This window comes from Bos mutus, chromosome 11, assembly GCF_027580195.1.
Source record: "Bos mutus isolate GX-2022 chromosome 11, NWIPB_WYAK_1.1, whole genome shotgun sequence".
In the NCBI taxonomy this organism is placed as follows: domain Eukaryota; kingdom Metazoa; phylum Chordata; class Mammalia; order Artiodactyla; family Bovidae; genus Bos; species Bos mutus.
In genome coordinates, this window is record NC_091627.1 from 58,446,772 (window position 1) to 58,466,562 (window position 19,791).

The 19,791-nt window shown below is 40.5% G+C and overlaps 1 protein-coding gene across 1 annotated transcript in view; it reads right to left on the minus strand.

Annotated features, from left to right (window-relative positions):
- Positions 1 to 13,948, minus strand: part of CHMP3 (charged multivesicular body protein 3) — a 41,435-nt gene extending 27,487 nt beyond the window's left edge. The window contains exons 1-2 of the mRNA XM_005900364.2: positions 13,782 to 13,948; positions 7 to 67 (exon numbers count right to left, since the gene is read on the minus strand). Coding sequence (XP_005900426.2) covers positions 7 to 67; positions 13,782 to 13,826 — 106 coding nt within the window. The 5' untranslated portion in view covers positions 13,827 to 13,948. The remainder of the gene's footprint in view (positions 1 to 6; positions 68 to 13,781) is intronic.
- Between the last annotated feature and the right edge of the window lie 5,843 nt (positions 13,949 to 19,791).

Here is a 19,791-nt window from a genome sequence, read left to right on the forward strand (position 1 = left end):
ATTTACCTCTTATTTGCCTGTCAACAACTCTCATTTCCTTTCTTATCTTCAATGACCATTCATTGACCTGGGAAAAATTTTAGAAAAGGAATTATAAGAGAAGCCAATTTTACATTTAATCCTGACACAATCTAGAAACAAAATAAGCTTATTTTGAAAGAAACTGCCTTGGGGCCAAATTCTATTTTTTTTTAGTCTTTTTATTCATAGTACATAGAATTCTCAAACTATTCAAAGATTCCTATTCTGAAGGCAGTATGAAGCACTTTGTACAAAATCTCTGAGAGAGTTCAACACCCTGCAGGTATATACAATTTTTCAAGAGGTACATGGGGATAGAAAGGTTTTATGGGCAACAGATTTTTTTATTTCTATACATAATTATTTTAAAAACTGCTGTACCTGTGTCATAAAAGTTCACCTTTTCTTTCTTCCCTTTAACAATTACACCACTTCATTTTACAGAAGAAATATTTCTCCAGCCTCCATGTCTTTTACTATGATAGATTTCCCTGAGAGGCAAAAACCTCTGAAGCACTTAACATAGAGCCAACTAGAAATACTGGTGTAGGTGTTGAGAAAGTAGTGAATGACTCATGATTGCCACATTTTTACGCATTTTTCCCTAGTCCTTCAATTTCAAAAATGAAGGAAAATCATTTATCAGTTGATAAATCATTAAAACTAAACTTTACATTAAATCAATATGTGCTTTCTGGCATATGATCCAGAAGTTCAAAGAACTATGTGATGCTGATGTACAAAATCCTTTCCACTACCATCTACTTATTAATATTAACAATGTTTCCCAACGTTCAAGTCTAATAAAACATAAAATAGGACTTTCTTCTAGTTGAGGCACCTCACAATGAAGATCTCTTGTCTACACCAGTGTCATGTCATCCAAGGGCCCCTGGCACCTGGCACAGATCTTCAGACACAAGAAGATGGCCATAGTCACGGCACACTGCAAAGAGGGCAACAGTCTCTGTAGGTGAATGGGTTACCCCCAGAGTTGATCCACCCATGCACAGCTATAATACAAGCTCCCAGCAACGGTTCTACTTCTTGGGAAGGAGCAATTAGCTGGCATGGACCTCAGTGTCCATGTGAAGGGTGGTGGTCACATACCCCAGATTTTTGCAATCTACCAGTTCACCTTCAAAGCCCTGGTGATCTTACTGTCAGAAATATGTAGATAGGTTTCCAAAAAAAAAGATCAAAGACATCCTCAACCAAGATGAGGACACTGAACACTGCTAATAGCTGCAAATTCAAAAGTCTGGAGACCCTGGTGCCCACGATTACTACCAGAAATTCTACCAATCATGACGATCAGGGTTAACCTTTATAATAAACAATGGTTGTGGGATTTAAGGTCAAAAATAAAAATAAAACAGGAATGGAATTGATGCTGAACCCTTTAGCACTTATCCATGGATACATGAACTAAACGGCACTAAAAAATTCATACCCTTAGGATGAATTGTCAATAAATTTTATTTATAATGACTTTAAAACCACTATTTAACAAAATCTATAAAATATTTATTATACAACAACTCTAATTCCCAAATGAAATATTAAAGAACTTAAAACTGCATAGTTATACAATTTAAAAAGTTAATGTTAGGTTTATATGTTTTTTAAAGTGAAAATCACATAGCACACAGCCATTTTAAAATGTATAATTCAGTGGCATTTAGTGCCTTCACTTTATTTGAAAACCAACTCCCTCTAGTCTCAGAACTTTTTCAGTGTGTCAGAAGAACACACTATACCCTATAAATAATCTTCCCCTATGACCACCCTCCTTCCCATTCTCTGGTGACTACTAATTTGCTATTCTAATCTTTTGATATGCTTATTTGGAATATTTAATATAAAATAAATCATAGAATATGCAGTCTTTCATGTCTGGCTTCTTTCATTTAGTATAGTGGTTTTGAGGTTCCTCCATGTTGTAGCACGTATCAATACGTCAGTCCTTTTTATGGCTGAATAATATTGCATGGTATGTACATACAACACCACTTATTTAGCCATTCATCTACTGATGAACATTTGGGTTGGTTTCATTTTCTGGTGAATAGTGCTGCTATGAACAAACACAAGTATTTGTTTGAGTAACTATTTTCAATTCTTTTGGGTATACACATAGGAGTGGAATTGCTGGGTCACGTGATAATTTTGGTCACCTGAGGCAAACAGCCGACTCACTGGAAAAGTCCCTGATGCTGGGGAAGACCAAGGACAGAAGGAGAAGAGGGCATCCAAGAACGAGATGGTTGGATGGCATCACCCATGCAATGGACATGAACTTGGACAAACTTCTGGAGATGGTGAGGGACAGGGAGGCCTGGCATGCTGCAGTCCATGGGGTCGCAAAAGAGTCGGACATGACTGGGTGACTGAACAAAAAACGTTAATTCTATTTATATTTTTGAGAAACTCCAAAACTCTTTTTCAAAGGGGCTTCACCATTTTACATTCCCACAAGCAATGTACAAAGGTTCCTACTTCTCCATGTCCTTGTCAACACTTGTTATTTTTCAACTGTTTAATTACAGCAAATCTGCTGAAACTATTGAAAGAGTATCTCACTGTGAATTTGATTTGCATTTCCTTAATAACCAATGAAGCTGAATACCTTTTCATGTGCTTGTTGGCCATTTGTTTCAATGTATCTCCCATGGAGAAATGTCTGTTAATGTCTTCTATCCATTTTTAAGTTCAGTTGCCTTTTTATTGTTGAGTGTATGAATTTTTTATATATTCTGATAGTAGATCCTCACTGGACATATAATTTGCAAATATTTTCTCCCATTCCACAGGTCATCTTTTCCACTTTCTTGATAATGTCCTTTGGTGCACAACGGCACTAATTCTGAGAAATTCCAATTTGTCTTTCTTCTGTTGCTTGTGCTTCTGGTGTTATAACAAAAGAATCCACTGTCAGATATGAGGTCATGAAGACTCACCCTTACATTTTTTTCTAAGAGTTTTATAGTTTTAGGTCAAAGACTTTAATTTAGGTCTTTGATCCATTTTGAGTTAATCTCTGTGTATGGAGTGAGATAAGAGCTCAGCTTCATTTCTTTACATGTGGATACCCACTTGTCACAGACCTTTTATTGAAGAGACAATCTTTCACTGAATGATCCTGGCACTCTTACAGAAAATCAACTGGCCACAGGTGTATGGTTTTACTTCTGGAGTCTCAATCCTATTCTACTGACTGATCTATATATCTAACCTTATGCTAATTGCACACTATTTTAATTACAGTAGCTTTATAGTAAGTTTTGTAGTTATGAACTATGAGTCCTTCAAATTTGTTTTTCTTTTGCAGTATGGCTTTGGCTATTTGGAATTTGTTGTATTCCATATGAATTTGAAGCTCAACTTCTCCATTTCTCCAAGAAAGACATTTGGAATTTTGATAGGCACTGCACTGAATCTGCAGATCACTTTTGGAAGTACTGACACTTTCACAACATTAAGTCTTGCAATCTATAAACTTGGGATTTCTTCTTGCAACTTTTTTGCAATTTTCAGTGTATAAATGTTTTGCTTCTTTGGTTACATTTATTCCTCGTATTTTATCCTTTTGGATACTACTGTAAATGAAATTTCAAAATTTCCTTTTTTAGATTTTTCACTGTGAGTGTAAAAAACACAACTGATTTTTTAAAATACCTTGAAACCTGCAACTCTGTTGAATCACCTACAACTAATTTTCTGGTGCATCAGGAATCTTTAGAGTGCTCTATTTGTGGAATCATGTTATCAACAAATTAACAGGTTTACTTCTTATAAGTGTGGATGCCTTTTATTTTTTTCTCTTGCCCAACTGCACTGGCTAGGGCTTCTAATGCAATGTTGATTAGTAGTAGCAAAGCTGGTATCTCTGTCTTGCTCCTGATCTTATGGGAAAAGTTTTCAATCTTTCACAATTTATAACGTATAACTAAGTATCATGTTAGCTGCAAATTTTTATAAATGACCTTTATCATGTTAGGAAAGTTTCCTTCTATTCCTAGTTTTCTGAGTATTTTTATCATAAAAAGTATGTACATACTTTTGTTCTAAGTATAATAAATTATTTTAAGCATAGAAGTATTACTTTAGGAGAAATCTATGGGAGAAAGTACAATGTAAAAAAAAAAAGAAATTCCCCTTTCAAGGAGAAAGAAAATAAAAATGTCTGAAATAAAAATGTCTGATTATAAATGAACATTCCTGCTAAGTCACTTCAGTCGTGTCCGACTGTGTGACCCCAGGGACGGCAGCCCACTGGGGTTACTCCCGTCCCTGGGATTCTCCAGGCAAGAACACTGGAGTGGGTTGCCATTTCCTTCTCCAAATAAATGAACATTGACAGGTATCAAATCACTGTGATACACTTTTAAAAGAGTAATTCAACATTTCCATATAAACACAACATTTACAATATACCAAAACCTCTCTTGATATAATTTGACAGATGGAACAGAGAGCAAATAAGTAAGGATATAGCTGACCTAATCAGAACTATCAATCAACTTGATCTAGTTAACATTTACAGAATATTCTAACAACAGAATGCATACACTTCTCAAGCTTTCAGGCAAACACTTCTCAAGACAGACCTCTTTCTGGGCCATAATGCACATACTCCAACAATTTAAAAAAACAGAAATCATACAAACTGTGTTATGAGACCATGATGGAATGAAGCTAGAAATCAGTACCAGAAAAATCCCCAAATATTTGGAGATTAAACACCATAAATATAAATAACAGATGGGTCAAAGAAAAAGTCTCAATAGAAATCTAAAATTATTTTGAATTAAATGAAAGTGAAAATAAATACTACTTATGAAAATGTACAGGATGCAGCAAAAGCATTAGGAAATTAATTTATGGCATTAAATGCATGTATTAGAAAACAAGAGATCTAACCATCAATAACATAAGATTCCACCTTAGGAAACGAAAGAAAGAATAGAAATTTAAGCATCAAGCAAGCAGAAGAAAAGAAATTAAAAAATTAAGAGAAGCAATGAAATTGAAGAGAGGAGAGTAACACAAAATCAATGAAGCCAAAAATTTGGGCTCTTTAAACAGATCAGTAAAATAAATAAGCCTTTAGCCAAACTAACAAAGAAAAAAAAAGAGAAGACAAGTTTACCAATATCAGAAGTACAAAAGGGGTCATCAGCTAATGAGTCCATGGAGAATAAAAAATGAAAGAATATTACGAACAATTCTATGCTCACAAGTTTAGTAAATTAGATGAAAGGGACCAACTACTTGAAAGCCTACTAAAATCCATATGAGAAGTAGATTATCTGAATAGGCCTATCATTATTAAAACAATTGAATCAGTAGTTAATAACTTGCCAACAAAGAAAGTAACAGGCCCAGACAGTTTCACTGCTGAATTCTACCAGACTTATGGAAGAAATACCAGTTCTCTACAAAATCTTCAAGAAAATATGAGGGAATACTTCTTAACTCATTCTATGAGGCTAGCATAATCCTAGTATCAGAACAAGATAAAGACATTACAAGAAGGGAAAACTACAGACCAGTATATATCATGAATGCAAAAATACTCAACAAAATGTTAGCAAATTGAATGCAAAATTATATAAAAAGAATTATAAACCATAACCAAGTGTGATTTATTCTAGGTAGGCAAGGCTGGTTCAACATTCAAAAATTGGCCACCATAATCCACTACACATCAATAGATAAGAAAAATCATATGCATTGACATGAAAAAACCATTTGACAATATTCTATATACACAATAAAAACTCTCCGTGAATGATCTCTGTTTGTTTCCAAGGCAAACCATTCAATACCACAGCAACCCAAGTCTATGCCCCGACGAGTAATGCTGAAGAAGTTGAAGTTCAATGGTTCTATGAGGACCTACAAGAACTTCTAGAACTAACACCCAAAAAAGATGTCCTTTTCATTATAGGGGACTGGAATGCAAAAGTAAGAAGTCAAGAGCTACCTGGAATAACAGGCAAATTTGGCCTTGGAGTACAGAATGAAGCAGGGCAAGGACTAATAGAGTTTTGCCAAGAGAACGCACCACTCATAGCAAACACCCTCTTCCAATAACACAGGAGAAGACTCTACACATGGACATCACCAGATGGTCAATACCAAAATCAGACTGACTACATTCTTTGCAGCCAAAAATGGAGAAGTTCTATACAGTCAGCAAAAACTATAAAGAGACTGGGAATTGACTGTGGCTCAGATCATGAACTCCTTATTGCCAAATTCAGACTTAAACTGAAGAAAGTAGGGAAATCCACTAGACCATTCAGGTATGACCTAAATCAAATCCCTTACGATTATACATTGGAAATGAAAAACAGATTCAAGGGATTAGATCTGATAGAGTCCCTGAAGAATTATGGACGGATGTTTGTGACACTGTACAGGAGGCAGGACCATCCCCAATAAAAAGAAATGCAAAAAGGCAAAATGGTTGTCTGAGGAGGCTTTACAAATAGCTGTGAATAGAAGAGAAGTGAAAGGCAAAGGAGAAAAGGAAAGATATACCCATTTGAATGCACAGTTCCAAAGAATAGCAAGGAGAGATAAGAAAGCCTTCCTCAGTGATCAATGCAAAGAAATACAGGAAAACAATAGAAGGGGAAAGATTAGAGATTTCTTCAAGAAAATTAGTGATACCAAGGGAACCTTTCATGCAAAGCAGAAGATATTAAGAAGACGTGGCAAGAATACACAGAAGAACTGTACGAAAAAGATCTTCATGACCCAGATAATCATGATGGTGTGATCACTCACCTAAGGCCAGACATCCTGGAATGTGAAGTCAAGTGGGCCTTAGGAAGAATCACTACAAACAAAGCTAGTGGAGGTGATGGAATTCCAGTTAAGCTATTTCAAATCCTAAAAGATGATGCTGTGAAAGTGCTGCACTCAATATGCCAGCAAATTTGGAAAACTCAGCAGTGGCCACAGGACTGGAAAAGGTCAGTTTTCATTCCAATCCCAAAGAAAGGCAATGCCAAAGAATGCTCAAACTACCACACAACTGCACTCATCTCACATGCTAGCAAAGTACTGCTCAAAATTCTCCAACCCAGGCTTCAATAGTAAGTGAACCGTGAACTTCCAGATGTTCAAGCTGGATTTAGAAAAGGCAGAGGAACCAGATATCAAATTGCCAACATCTGATGGATCATTGAAAAAATGACAGAGTTCCAGAAAAACATCTACTTCTGCTTTATTGACTATGCCAAAGCCTTTGACTGTGTGGATCACAACAAACTGGAAAATTCTTCAAGAGATGGGAATACCAGACCACCTTACCTGCCTCCTGAGAAATCTGTATGCAGGTCAAGAAGCAACAGTTAGAACTGAACATGAACAATAGACTGGTTCCAAATCGGGAAAGGAGTACATCAAGGCTGTATATTGTCATCCTGCTTATTTAACATATATACAGAGTACATCATGAGAAACGCTGGGCTGGATGAAGCACAAGCTGGAATTAAGACTGCTGGGAGAAATATCAATAACCTCAGATATGCAGATGACACCACCCTTATGGCACGAAGTGAAGAAGAACTAAAGAGTGTCTTGATGAAAGTGAAAGGAGAGAGTGAAAAGCTGGCTTAAAGTTCAACATTCAGAAAACGAAGATGATGGCATCTGGTCCCATCACTTCATGGCAAATAGATGGGGAAACAAGGGGAACAGTGACAGACTATTTTGGGGGGCTCCAAAATCACTGCCAATAGTGACTGCAGCCATGAAATTAAAAGATGCTTGCTCCTTGAAAGAAAAGTTATGACCAACCTAGACAGCACCTTAAAAAGCAGAAACATTACTTTGCTGACAATGGTCCATCTAGTCAAAGTTTTGGTTTTTCCAGTAGTCATGTATGGATGTAAGAGTTGGGCTATAAAGAAACCTAAGCACCGAAGAATTGATGCTTTTGAATTGTGGTGTTGGAGAAGACTCTTGAGAGTCCCTTGGACAGCAAGGAGATTCAACCAGTCCATCCTAAAGGAAATCAGTCCAGAATACTCATTGGAAGGACTGATGCTGAAGCTGAAACTCCAATACTTTGGCCACCTGATGTGAAGAACTGACTCATTTGAAAAGACCCTGATGCTGGAAAAGACTGAAGGCCAGAGGAGAAGGGGATGACAGAGGATGAGATCGTTGGATGGCATCACCAACTCGATGGACAGGAGTTTGAGTAAACTCCAGGAGTTGGTGATTGACAGGGAAGCCTGGCATACTGCAGTCCATGGGATTGCAAAGAGTCTGACACAACTGAGTGACTAAACTGAATTATAAACCTGAATAAAATGAAAATCCCTCAATTTAACTTTTAAAAAACTGCAGCTTCCTCCACCCCAAACTATAGGTAACAATATAACCAAGGGCAAGAAATTAGAAGCCTTCCCTGCTAATATCAGGAACAAGGCAAGGATATAATTTCTGTCTAATCCTATTCAATGTGTAATGAAGTCCTAGCTAGCACAATAAGAAAAGGAAATAAAAGGTATACAAATTTGGGACAAAACAATTAAAGTGATATTTTCTGTTGATTCTTTGGGTTGGATATATATATATACATACACATACATATATCCAAAAAAATCACCAGGGACTCCAAGAACTAACAAGCAAATACAGCAGGGTCATAGGGCATAAGGTTAATACACAAAAGTTAACCACTTTCAAATACACAGTAATAAGTGATCAGAAAATTTAAAAACATTTAGCAGAGCACCAAAGAAAACAATAAAACACTTGGGTATAAATTAACAATATGTATAGGATCTACCAGTAGAAAACCACAAAACACTAATGAAAGGAAAAAAAAACATATAAATAAATGGAGAGATATTCCATGTTCATGTATTAGAAGACTGAACATTAAGATATCAGTTCTTTCCAACTTCATTTGTAGATTCAATGCAATCTCAATCAAATCACCAAAGTCTATTTTGTAGATATCAACAAACTGATTTAAAAGTTTATATGGAAAGGCAAATGCCCTGATAAAAGTGAAGAGAAACAAAGCTGGAAGATGCCCTATTACCCAATTTCAAGACTTAATATAAAGCTACAGTATTCGAGCTTCCCTGATGGCTCAATAGGTCAAGAATCTACCTGCAATCCAGGAGACACAGGAGATGGAGGTTCAACCCCTGGGTTAGGAAGATGCCCTGGAGAAGGAAATGGCAACCCACTCTAGTATTCTTGCCTGAAAAATCCCATGGACAGAGGAATCTGGTGGGCTACAGTACATTAGGGTGCAAAGAGTCAGACATGACTGAGCAACTTGGCACAATATTGGGACAGAGTAGTTGTCTAAAGAATAGACACACAGATCAATGGAACAGAATAGAGTGCCTAGAATTAGACCCACACAAATATACTCAACTGATCATGTAACAAATAGATATTTATCACAATGGACAGTAACTAGTTTTGGGATGCCCTACATTCAAATCTTCCCAATAATGCTGATTAAGCACAATGTCCATTTTATTAACACCCAAAAATGATAAATCCTACTTTGTTTATACTTAAAGTATATCTATAATTAGAAGCATTGAAGTATGAATTGGAACAATTCAATAACTATGTAAAAGGTGGCAACTAACGGAACAACAATTTCACACAAGTACCAGAAAATCTTGCTTTCCCCAAATGTTAACAATAGTCAGAAAAGTAGTTAAAGAATATATTTTCTGAATTTGGTCTTCAAGTCTCAGCTTAATTGTTACTTTGGGAGGCCTTCTGTGACCCCTAGGGTAAGTTACACCCGTCTGTAGTATAACTAGACAGAACCCTATCAGTTCAGTTCAGTCCAGTCGCTCAGTCGTGTCCGATTCTTGCAACCCCATGGACTGCAGCACGCCAGGCCTCCCTATCCATCACCAACTCCTGGAGTTTACTCAAACTCATGTCCATTGAGTCTCTTTTGTAATCACTATGTTAATCATATTAAACTAATATAATTATATACAACTAACACAGTGATGTTAATGTGCATACACATTATAGACTGTACACTCCAGAAGGTCAAAGACCTTTTCTTATTCACTAAATCCTTGTGCAATGTCTTACACAAAGGAAATGCTCGATAAATATCTGTTGAATTTAACTGCATAAAACATGTGTTGTGAAGAAGAGCCATAAAAATTCAGTCATCAGAAACACTTATCAAAAAACTACAGAAACTTTATACATGTGTCTTTAAATGTCAGAGAAAAAGGTCCATTAAACCCATCAAAATTTTTTCATTAACTTACAAAATGGAAAGGGATTTTGTGAAAGAAAAAGTTATGTAAGAGAAATGGGAATAATCAAGATCATCCAGCCACAGCTCAGATCAGTAGTTATCAATCTCACTGCACAGTTTGCACTAGTTTAAATGGTAATGAGACTATTTCCCCAGAATCTTCTCATTTTATGAACAGCAAAACTAAGGCCAAACATTGAAGATAACAAAATCACTGCAGATGGTGATTGCAACCATGAAATTAAAAGACGCTTACTCCTTGGAAGGAAAGTTATGACCAACCTAGATAGCATATTGAAAAGCAGAGACATTACTTTGTCAACAAAGGTCGGTCTAGTCAAGGCTATGGCTTTTCCAGTGGTCATGTATGGATGTGAGAGTTGGACTGTGAAGAAACTGAGCACCAAAGAATTGATGCTTTTGAACCCTGGTGTTGGAGAAGACTCTTGAGAGTCCCTTGAACTGCAAGGAGATCCAACCAGTCCATCCTAAAGAAGATCAGTCCTGGGTGTTCATTGGAAGGACTGATGCTGAAGCTGAAACTCCAGTACTTTGGCCACCTCATGCGAAGAGTTGACTCATTGGAAAAGACCCTGATGCTGGGAGGGATTCGGGGCAGGAGGAGAAGGGGACAACAGAGGATGAGATGGCTGGATGGCATCACCGACTCAATGGACTTGAGTTTGGGTGAACTCCGGGAGCTGGTGATGGACAGGGAGGCCTGGCGTGCTGTAATCCATGGGGTCGCAAAGAGTCGGAAACGACTGAGTGACTGAACTGAACTGACCAAAATACTAGAGCAGATACTAGACTGGAGTAGATACTAGAACAGTAAATATTAGTTCCCTAGGGCAACTTACTCAGCTTTACTCGCTGGTAAAACAGAAACTAGGGTGCTTAAATGAAGTAAGAGTATGACATTACTTTGCAAACTGAATAGCATAATATAATGAACATTTTGTGGCTTGTATGTATTCTAAGATGCTTGTTGTAGAACTGAATTTTTGATGTTCAGTTCAGTCGCTCAGTCGTGTCCGACTCTTTGTGACCCCATGAATCGCAGCACACCAGGCCTCCCTGTCCATCACCAACTCCCAGAGTTCACTCAGACTCACATCCATCGAGTCAGTGATGCCCTCAGCCATCTCATCCTCTGTCGTCCCCTTCTCCTCCTGCCCCCAATCCTTCCCAGCATCAGGGTCTTTTCAAATGAGTCAACTCTTCACATGAGGTGGCCAAAGTATTGGAGTTTCAGCTTCAGCATCAGTCCTTCCAATCTTTCCCAGCATCAGGGTCTTTCACCTGATGTGAACAGCCGAGTCATTGGAAAAGTCCCTGATGCTGGGAAAGATTGAGGGCAGAAGAGGGCATCAGAGGATGAGATGGCTGGATGGCATCACCGATGCAATGGACATTAACTCAGGCAAACTTTGGGAGATGGTGAGGGACAGGGAGGCCTGGCGTTGTAGTCCTTGGGGTTGCAAAGAGTGGGACACGACATGGCAACTGAACAACAACACTGTTTTAGTACCTATGATTATTGAATACAATCGACATTAACACACACAGGATGTGCCAGCAACCTCCTGATGCATGACAATGGTTTGAAATATGCCTGCTAGGGCTGAACAGGCTTCCCTGGTGGCACAAACTGTAAAGAATCTGCCTGCAATGCAGGAGACATTCAATCTCTGGGAAGGGAAGACCTCCTGGAGAAGGAAAAAACAACCCACTCCAGTATTGTTGCCCGGAAAATCCCATGGACAGAGGAGTCTGGCCGGCTACAGTCCATGGTGTTACAAAGAGTCAGACACGACTGAGCGACTTACACACACACACACACACACAGCTGAACAGGTGAGATCACCTATTAAATGAAAGATTTTTTTTTTTTCCCATTATGAATAAGTATGTACTGGGTGTTGTAATGCTTCTCAAACTTTAATATGCATACTTATCACCGGGGATCTTGTCAGAATTCAAATTATGGTTCAACAGATGGGGCTTGAGATTTCTAACAAGGTGCCAGGTGATGCTGTTGGTCTGCACTTTGAAAGTAAGGTACAAAAACGGTCCCCAGTCTTTCTGGCACCAGGGACTGTTTTCGTGGGAGACAAATTTTCCACTGAAGGAGGATGAGGATGGTTTCAGAACCACTGAAGAGCCATACGAGTACTGTGCGTCAGCTCCACCTCAGATCAAGAATTAGATTCCAGAGGTTGGGGACCCTTGATGTAGAATTTACTCTGGGAGTTCCCTGGTGGTCCGGTGATTAGGGTTCCGGATTTCACTGCCACGGACTTGGTTTGATCCCTGGTCAGGGAACTGAGATCCCGCAAGCCGCATGGGGCGGCCTAAAACAAACATATTTACCGAAACTAGCACTACTAGCTGGGAGAAAGAAATGGCAACCCACTCCACTGTTCTTGCCTAGAGAATTCCGTGGACAGAGGAGCCTGGTGGGCCGCTGTCAATGCGGTCGCACAGAGTCGGCCACGACTGAAGTGACTTAGCATGCATGCATGCATTGGAGAAGGAAATGGCAACCCACTCCAGTATTCTTGCCTGGAAAATCCCAGGTGGGATGCCTGGTGGGCTGCCGTCTATGGGGTCGCACAGAGTCGGACACGACTGAAGCGACTTAGCAGCAGCAGCACACTACTAGCTAATAAAACTTAACGTCCTTCCGTCTTCTATGACTCTGAAGTGATACACTGTCATTCCTACTCAACACACAAGACTAAGGCACGCAGAAATGAACTTTCCCTAGATCACAAAGCTGATTATGTGCGGAACCTGGATACGAACTTAGGCTCCGGACTCGGCAGGGCACTCTTAAAGCGCTCCACAGTATCGGGAAGTGATGGAAGTTGACAGGGAGATTCAGAATTCCACACCAGATGTAGTTACTAAGGTACCACTCTTCCAAAAGTACGGTCCCTGCTATCATTGTGCGTCTGGTTGTCAACGTTGAAGGGCAGAGGAAAGAGACCCTGAGTCTCCCTCTCAATAAGGCGCGGCTGCGGGGAAGGGACGACAGGTGCCTGAACCTTCTCGACTTCGGGATGGGCTCCTAGGGAAGATGCTAGGGACCCTGCAGGTCCGCCCGCCGTCCGCAGATCGCCGGGAGGGGGCGGGGCCTGCGCCAGCTAAAGGTTCCGCGCGGGACGTACCACCGCGCGCCGGGGAAGGGGTTCCAGAGGCCGGGCCGGCGCTGCTGCCTCCGCGCCCCTAGCCGATACCACGGAACCCCTTCACCCGGCCCTCGGCCCCCTTGTGGAAATGGGACTCCGGGGTTCTCTTTCCCCACAGCCGCTTCCTTAAAGACTTCCTCCGGCCCCTCGGTCGAGTGGGAGGCCCCGGAAATGGGGGCCGAGCGGCACCTAGCCAGCCGCGGTGGAAGTGTCCAGTCGTTTACCAACTCCACCGCACCCCCACGCAAACGCACCCACTCCGGTGCCGCCGCCGCTGCCCTTACCAGCTCTTTGGGCGGCTTCTCCTGGGTTTTTCCAAACAGCCCCATGGCGAACTGACCTCGTCTCGCCCCTCCCGGCTTTCCGTTCCCCGCGCCGTGGCAGGTCACGGGCAGCCGCCTGGGCGGGGCCGCTGAGAGGCAAGGAGTCTGGGCGCCAGGAGCAGGGAGCGGCCGCGGGGAGCCTGGTGCGCATGCGCCGAACTCATGCGCAGACTCGGGGCGGAGGTTTTGTCAGAAAGGTTGACGCAATCGCGCACTTTCGGGGAGGGGACTTGTGGACCCAGGTGAGGAGCTAGGTGTGTTTTTCTGAGGCGTAGAGGTGATTCCTCCGAAGGATGCGAACTTACTGACTGAACCCGGTGATAACAGCTGCACCTGCTCACCTAAATCTGTATTTTGTTGTCCCGGAAGTCTGTTTTTTCAGTCGCTCAGTCGTGTCTGACTTTGTGACCCCAGGGACTGCAGCACGCCAGGCTTCCCTGTCCTTCACCATCTCCCGGACTTTGCTCAGACTCACGTCTGTTGAGTCGGGTGATGCCATCCAACCATCTCATCCACTGTCATCCGTTTCTCCTGCCCGCAGTCTTTCCCAGCAGCAGGGTCTTTTCCAAAGAGTCGAATCTTTACATCAGGTGGCGAAAGGATTGGAGCTTCACCTTCAGTCTTTCCGGTGAATATTCAGGGTTGATTTCCTTTAGGATTGACTGGTTTGATCTCCTTACTGTCCGGAAGTCTGTATCTCCGCCCAAGCAAGATACTTTTATAACCACTTTCCTAAGATCGTAAGCACCTCACATGCAGCGAGCCAGAAACGACCGCTTCCTCCCGCTAGAGCTGCTCCTCCCCTCTGTTGTCTCCACCATGGCCTAGTCACTAAAACCGGGGCATCATTCTTTCTCCCCTCTCCTTTCAAGTCCCAACAGTTGTAACTTTTCAATTTTTTAAGGAACTCCAGCCCTCCCCTTTCATCTCCAGTGTCACAGCTTTTGTTCAGGCCATGGCAATTTCCAACGGGGATAATTCCTACCTGCCTTGTGCCTGTGTGTATGCGTGTGTTTGTGTGGTCCTGCAGTCTGCATCGGAGAAGGCAATGGCACCCCACTCCAGTACTCTTGCCTGGAAAATCCCAGGGACGGCGGAGCCTGGTAGGCTGCAGTCCATGGGGTCGCGAAGAGTCGGACATGACTAAGCGACTTCACTCTCAATTTTCACTTTCATGCACTGGAGAAGGAAATGGCAACCCACTCCAGTGTTCTTGCCTGGAGAATCCCAGGGACGGTGGAGCCTGGTGGGCTGCCGTCTATGCACAGAGTCGGACACGACTGAAGTGACTTAGCAGCAGCAACAGTCTGCATAGACCGTGGGGGTGCTAAGTCACTTCAGTAATGTCTGACCCTTTGCGACCCTATGGACCATAACCTGCCAGGCTCCTCTGTCCGTGGGATTCTCCAGGCAAGAATACTGGAGTTGGTTGCCATGCCCTCCTCCAGGGGATCTTCCTGACTAAGGGATCAAATTCGGGTCTCTTATGTCTCCTGCATTGGTAGGCAGATTCTTTAACACTAGCACTACCTGGGAAGCCCACATAAACCATATAACCTTAATAAAATTCTCAAAGGACTCTGTGACTAGAAAGAAGTAGTTGCATTTTAGCTGGGCAATCTCTGAATCTACACTGGTGAGCTGCTGGTTATTCTCATTACCTTGTCTCATGATGGTGAAGAATCCACTTATTTACGACCTCAACCCCATACTCCCATCTCTGGTGGGACTGTAAAATGGTACAACCATTCTGAAAATACTTTGGCAGGTTCTTTAAATGATAAACATATATCTGCCTCATGCCATTTCCACTGCTAGTTATTTATCCAAGAGGAGGAAAAGCACATGTGATTACAAAGACTTGTACTGGCATCCTTATTTGTATTTGCTGAGAAATGGAAATAATCCAATGGTCCATCAACAAGTAAATGGATAAACCAGTTGTGGTAGATAATAAAAATAGAACAAACTTGATATCTGCGTCAACATAGATGAATCTCAAAATAGTTATGCTGAGTGAAAGAAGCCAGGAAATAAAGTACATTCTGTATGATTTCATTTCTATGACATTCTAGAAAATGCAAACTCTAGTGCTAGTAGATCAGTGGTTGCTAGGGGACAGGGGTTGTTTTTAAAAGAGGCAAGAAGGAGAGATTGCAAAGGGACGTAAAGGATATTTGGGGAGGTGATGGACATTATCTTGCTTGTGGCAACAGTATCACAGATATATGCTTTTGTTAAAAATTGGACACTTCACCATGGAACCAGCCTAAATGTCCATTAACAGATGAATGGATAAAGAAGATATTGTAGATATGGATAATACAATGGAGTATTACTGAGCCATAAAAAAGAATGAAATGATGCCATTTGTAGCAACATGGATGGACCTAGAGATTATTATACTAAGTGAAGTAAGTCAGACAGAAGAGGCCAAATACCATACAATATCACTTACGTGCTGAATCTAAAAAACAATCAAATGAACTTGTTTGTAAAATAAACAGTCTCACAGACATAGAAAACAAACTCATGGTTCCCACAAGGAAAGGAGGACGGGCAAGAGATACACACTGCTGTATATAAAACAACAGGACCTACTGTATAGCACACGGGACTATATTCAATATGTTGTAATAACCAAAAATGGAAAAGAATCTGAAAAAGATATATAACTGAATCACTTTCTGTACACCTGAAACTCACACACTGTGAATCAACTGTACTTCAGTAAAAACAGACACTTGAATTTGTACACTTTACATCAACATACTTCAATAATGTTCTAAAAAATAGCAGTACATGTTCATTGTAAAAAGTAGAACTTCCACACTCTCTCAGGGAAAAAGTTCTCAAATTATTTATAGTTATTTAAATAATTGGTGTGAATTCTTTGTGGCTTTTACTTTGGAGAATATGTTTTTAATATAGTTTTACTTCTTTGGGATCATATCCTACATACTGTTTTGCAATCTTGTTTTTAAAAAATTTTGCATAGATTTTCTTTGATGTTAATATCTAGAGCTAAGGGATTCCAAAGCAGGAATGTACTATTATTTATTTAACCATTTCCCTATCGTATAACGCAATGTGGTTTCCAATTTTCCCCTTTAACAATAGACACAGTTTAAAGCACAAGTTTTAAAGTACTAACTATATACTCTGTATAGGTTGCACAGTTTGAGCTACCAACAGTGTACTAGAGTTCTCTTTTCCCTAAATGCTCGCTGACAATGAATATTATGAATATTATTAATCACTTATATGTTTGCCAATTCAAGGGCATATTGTTTTAAATTTTCATTTATCTGATTACTAGTCTAGATGAGCATCTTTTTGTATGTTTTTTGGCTATTTGAATCTTTTTTGTGAATTGCCTCTTTGTATCCTTTGCCCATTTTCCATTGAATTGTCTCCCTTCCTTTTTTTTTTTGTTTCTGGTTTTTTTTAGTATGATGGAGCTCTCTGAAGATAAGAGATCTGTGGAAATGTTTTGAAGTCTCCTTCACCATACCCCTCTTCTTCTTTTTTTTTTTTTTTTTTTGAGCATGAACTATAAAGCGGCAATTTTTCAGGCGGGGGGACACTGGACTCCAGTTAGTCAATGATATTTACCAAATACTTATTATATATTAAGCACTCTATAGGCTCTAAGAAAACAACAATGAATGAAAAGAACCCCATACAATCTGATGAGAAGGACAAGTACTAAATAATGGTGATAAGTAAAATCAAGTGAATTACCACAAATGTGTAAAATTCTGACTATAGGAAGCACATGATGAATAGTGACCCTTCTCTGAGCCTATTTTGCTTTATTGTGCCTCACAGATACTGCTTTTTTTTTTTTTTTAACAGTTAGTTTGTGGCAACCTTGCATCACCAAGTCTCTTGGCACCATTTTTTCAATGACATTTGCTCACATTGTTTCTGTGTCACATTTTGGTAATTCTAGCAACATTTCAAACTTCTTCACTATTACTATATATTTGTTATGATCTGTGATCAGTGACCTTTGATGTTACTATTGCAAAAGTAATACAACTTATTGAAGCCTCAGATGATGGTTAGCCTTTTTTAGCAATAAAGTATTTTTTATATGTACATTTTTTAGACATAATGCCATTGCATATTTAATGGACTACAGTGTAGTGTAAACATAACTTTTATATACACTGGGAAACCAAAAAATTCATGTGACAAGCTTTCTTGCATTATTCGCTTTATCGAGGTGGTCTGGAATCAACTCGCAGTAACTCCAAGGTATGCCTGTATAAGCTGAGCCCTGATGGATGAGCAAGAGGAGAGATGAAGAGTTTCCAGTGCAAAAGAAACAGCATGTGCCTAGAGCCTTCCCAGTTACTGGATGGGGGTTTGGGATCACAAGCATTTCATTTACTAAACGCACTTGTCTAAAGTTGGTCATCGCCTCTTCACTCCCAATGCAAGGGCCCTGGTTTCAATCCCTGCTCAGTAAACTAGATCCTATATGCTGCATCTAGGAGTTCATGTGCTGCAACTAAAGACCCCATGTGCCACAACCAAGACCCAACAGAGCCAAAGAAATAAAAGTAAATAAAAATAAAGTTGGTCCTCAAGGACAGAGAGGTCAGAGTGTATAGGACATTTGATTTGGCGTGTGGCAGCCTATGGAAATACGCCACCCATAGCTACTGACAGAGCCTTAAAAATACATCAATACGGTTGCTACTCAGTGACTGGAAGGGCACTGTGCACCCTCCACACATTTTCAGAACTCCACTCTTACAGCAACATATACTCTCTATTTGTCTCCTGAAACTGCCTTGGCATTGGACAACCCTGTTAGCTCAGATGGTAAAGAATCTGCCTGCAATGCAGAAAACCTGGGTTCGATCCCTAGGTCGGGAAGATTTCCTGGAGAAGGGAATGGCTACCCCCTCCAGTATTCTTGCCTGGAGAATTCTATGGACAGACCGTGGAGTTGCAAAGAGTTGGACATGATTGAGTGACTAACACTTCAAACAGTGCTGTGGCTGTGGCTGTAATTTATCCTTCCTACACAGGCCTCAGGAAGCTTGCACCGGATCCTCCCACCTGCTGAGACTCACATCTGAGGGGGTGGGAAGAACTAAGTGAGCAGGCATTCTGGCTCTTTACTCCTGCCAAGCACCGCAAGTGTTTAACAGGATTGCACTCCCTTCCATATGTTCACACAGACATTTATTCACACACATTTTTAAGGTTTTATATGCACTCTCCTCCTGATCCCTGAAAAATATTATAAACAGATGTTCTGAAAGGTGTCTCAATGCCCAGTGCTTTAAAATTTCCCTAAATTTGAAATGACAAATAGAAAGTACTGTTTCCTTCCTTCCCCCAGTTTGCCCTTGCTTATTTCGGTAAGATTTCCTACCTTAGAGAGCTTCCTGGCTTACAACTGTTCCTCATACACCAGGTAGACAGTTTAATGAAATGCTTTGGGCAAGAAAGTCACAATCCAATTCCTAGGAGGAATGTTGACCTAATAAAAACAAGATATACCTTGTTTTATACAACAGATGGACTCTCAAAATTTTAGCTATAAACTGACCTTTGGGAAACTGAATTCCCTCCCATACCTTATATAATAATTTTGGAGTGGATTTCTTAATTTCTGACTAACCTCCAGTGTGAGGGACTCCTGACCACAGTTTATGACTTGAGATAAGGCAAAGAGAAACTTTGAATCATCTCCTGCCCATTTCCAACCTTCCTCCACCAACCTTACAATGACTCTAGTATTAAGACTCCTATTTTAGGGCTTTCTTCAAGCTCAGACAGTAAAGAATCTGCCTGCAATGCAGGGGACCTGGGTTCGATCCCTGGGTTCAGAAGATCCCCTGAAGTAGGAAATGGCAACCCATTCTAGTATCGCCTGGAGAATCCCATGGACAGAGGAGCCTGGCAGGCTACAGTCCATAAGGTCACATACAGCTGGACATGACTGAGC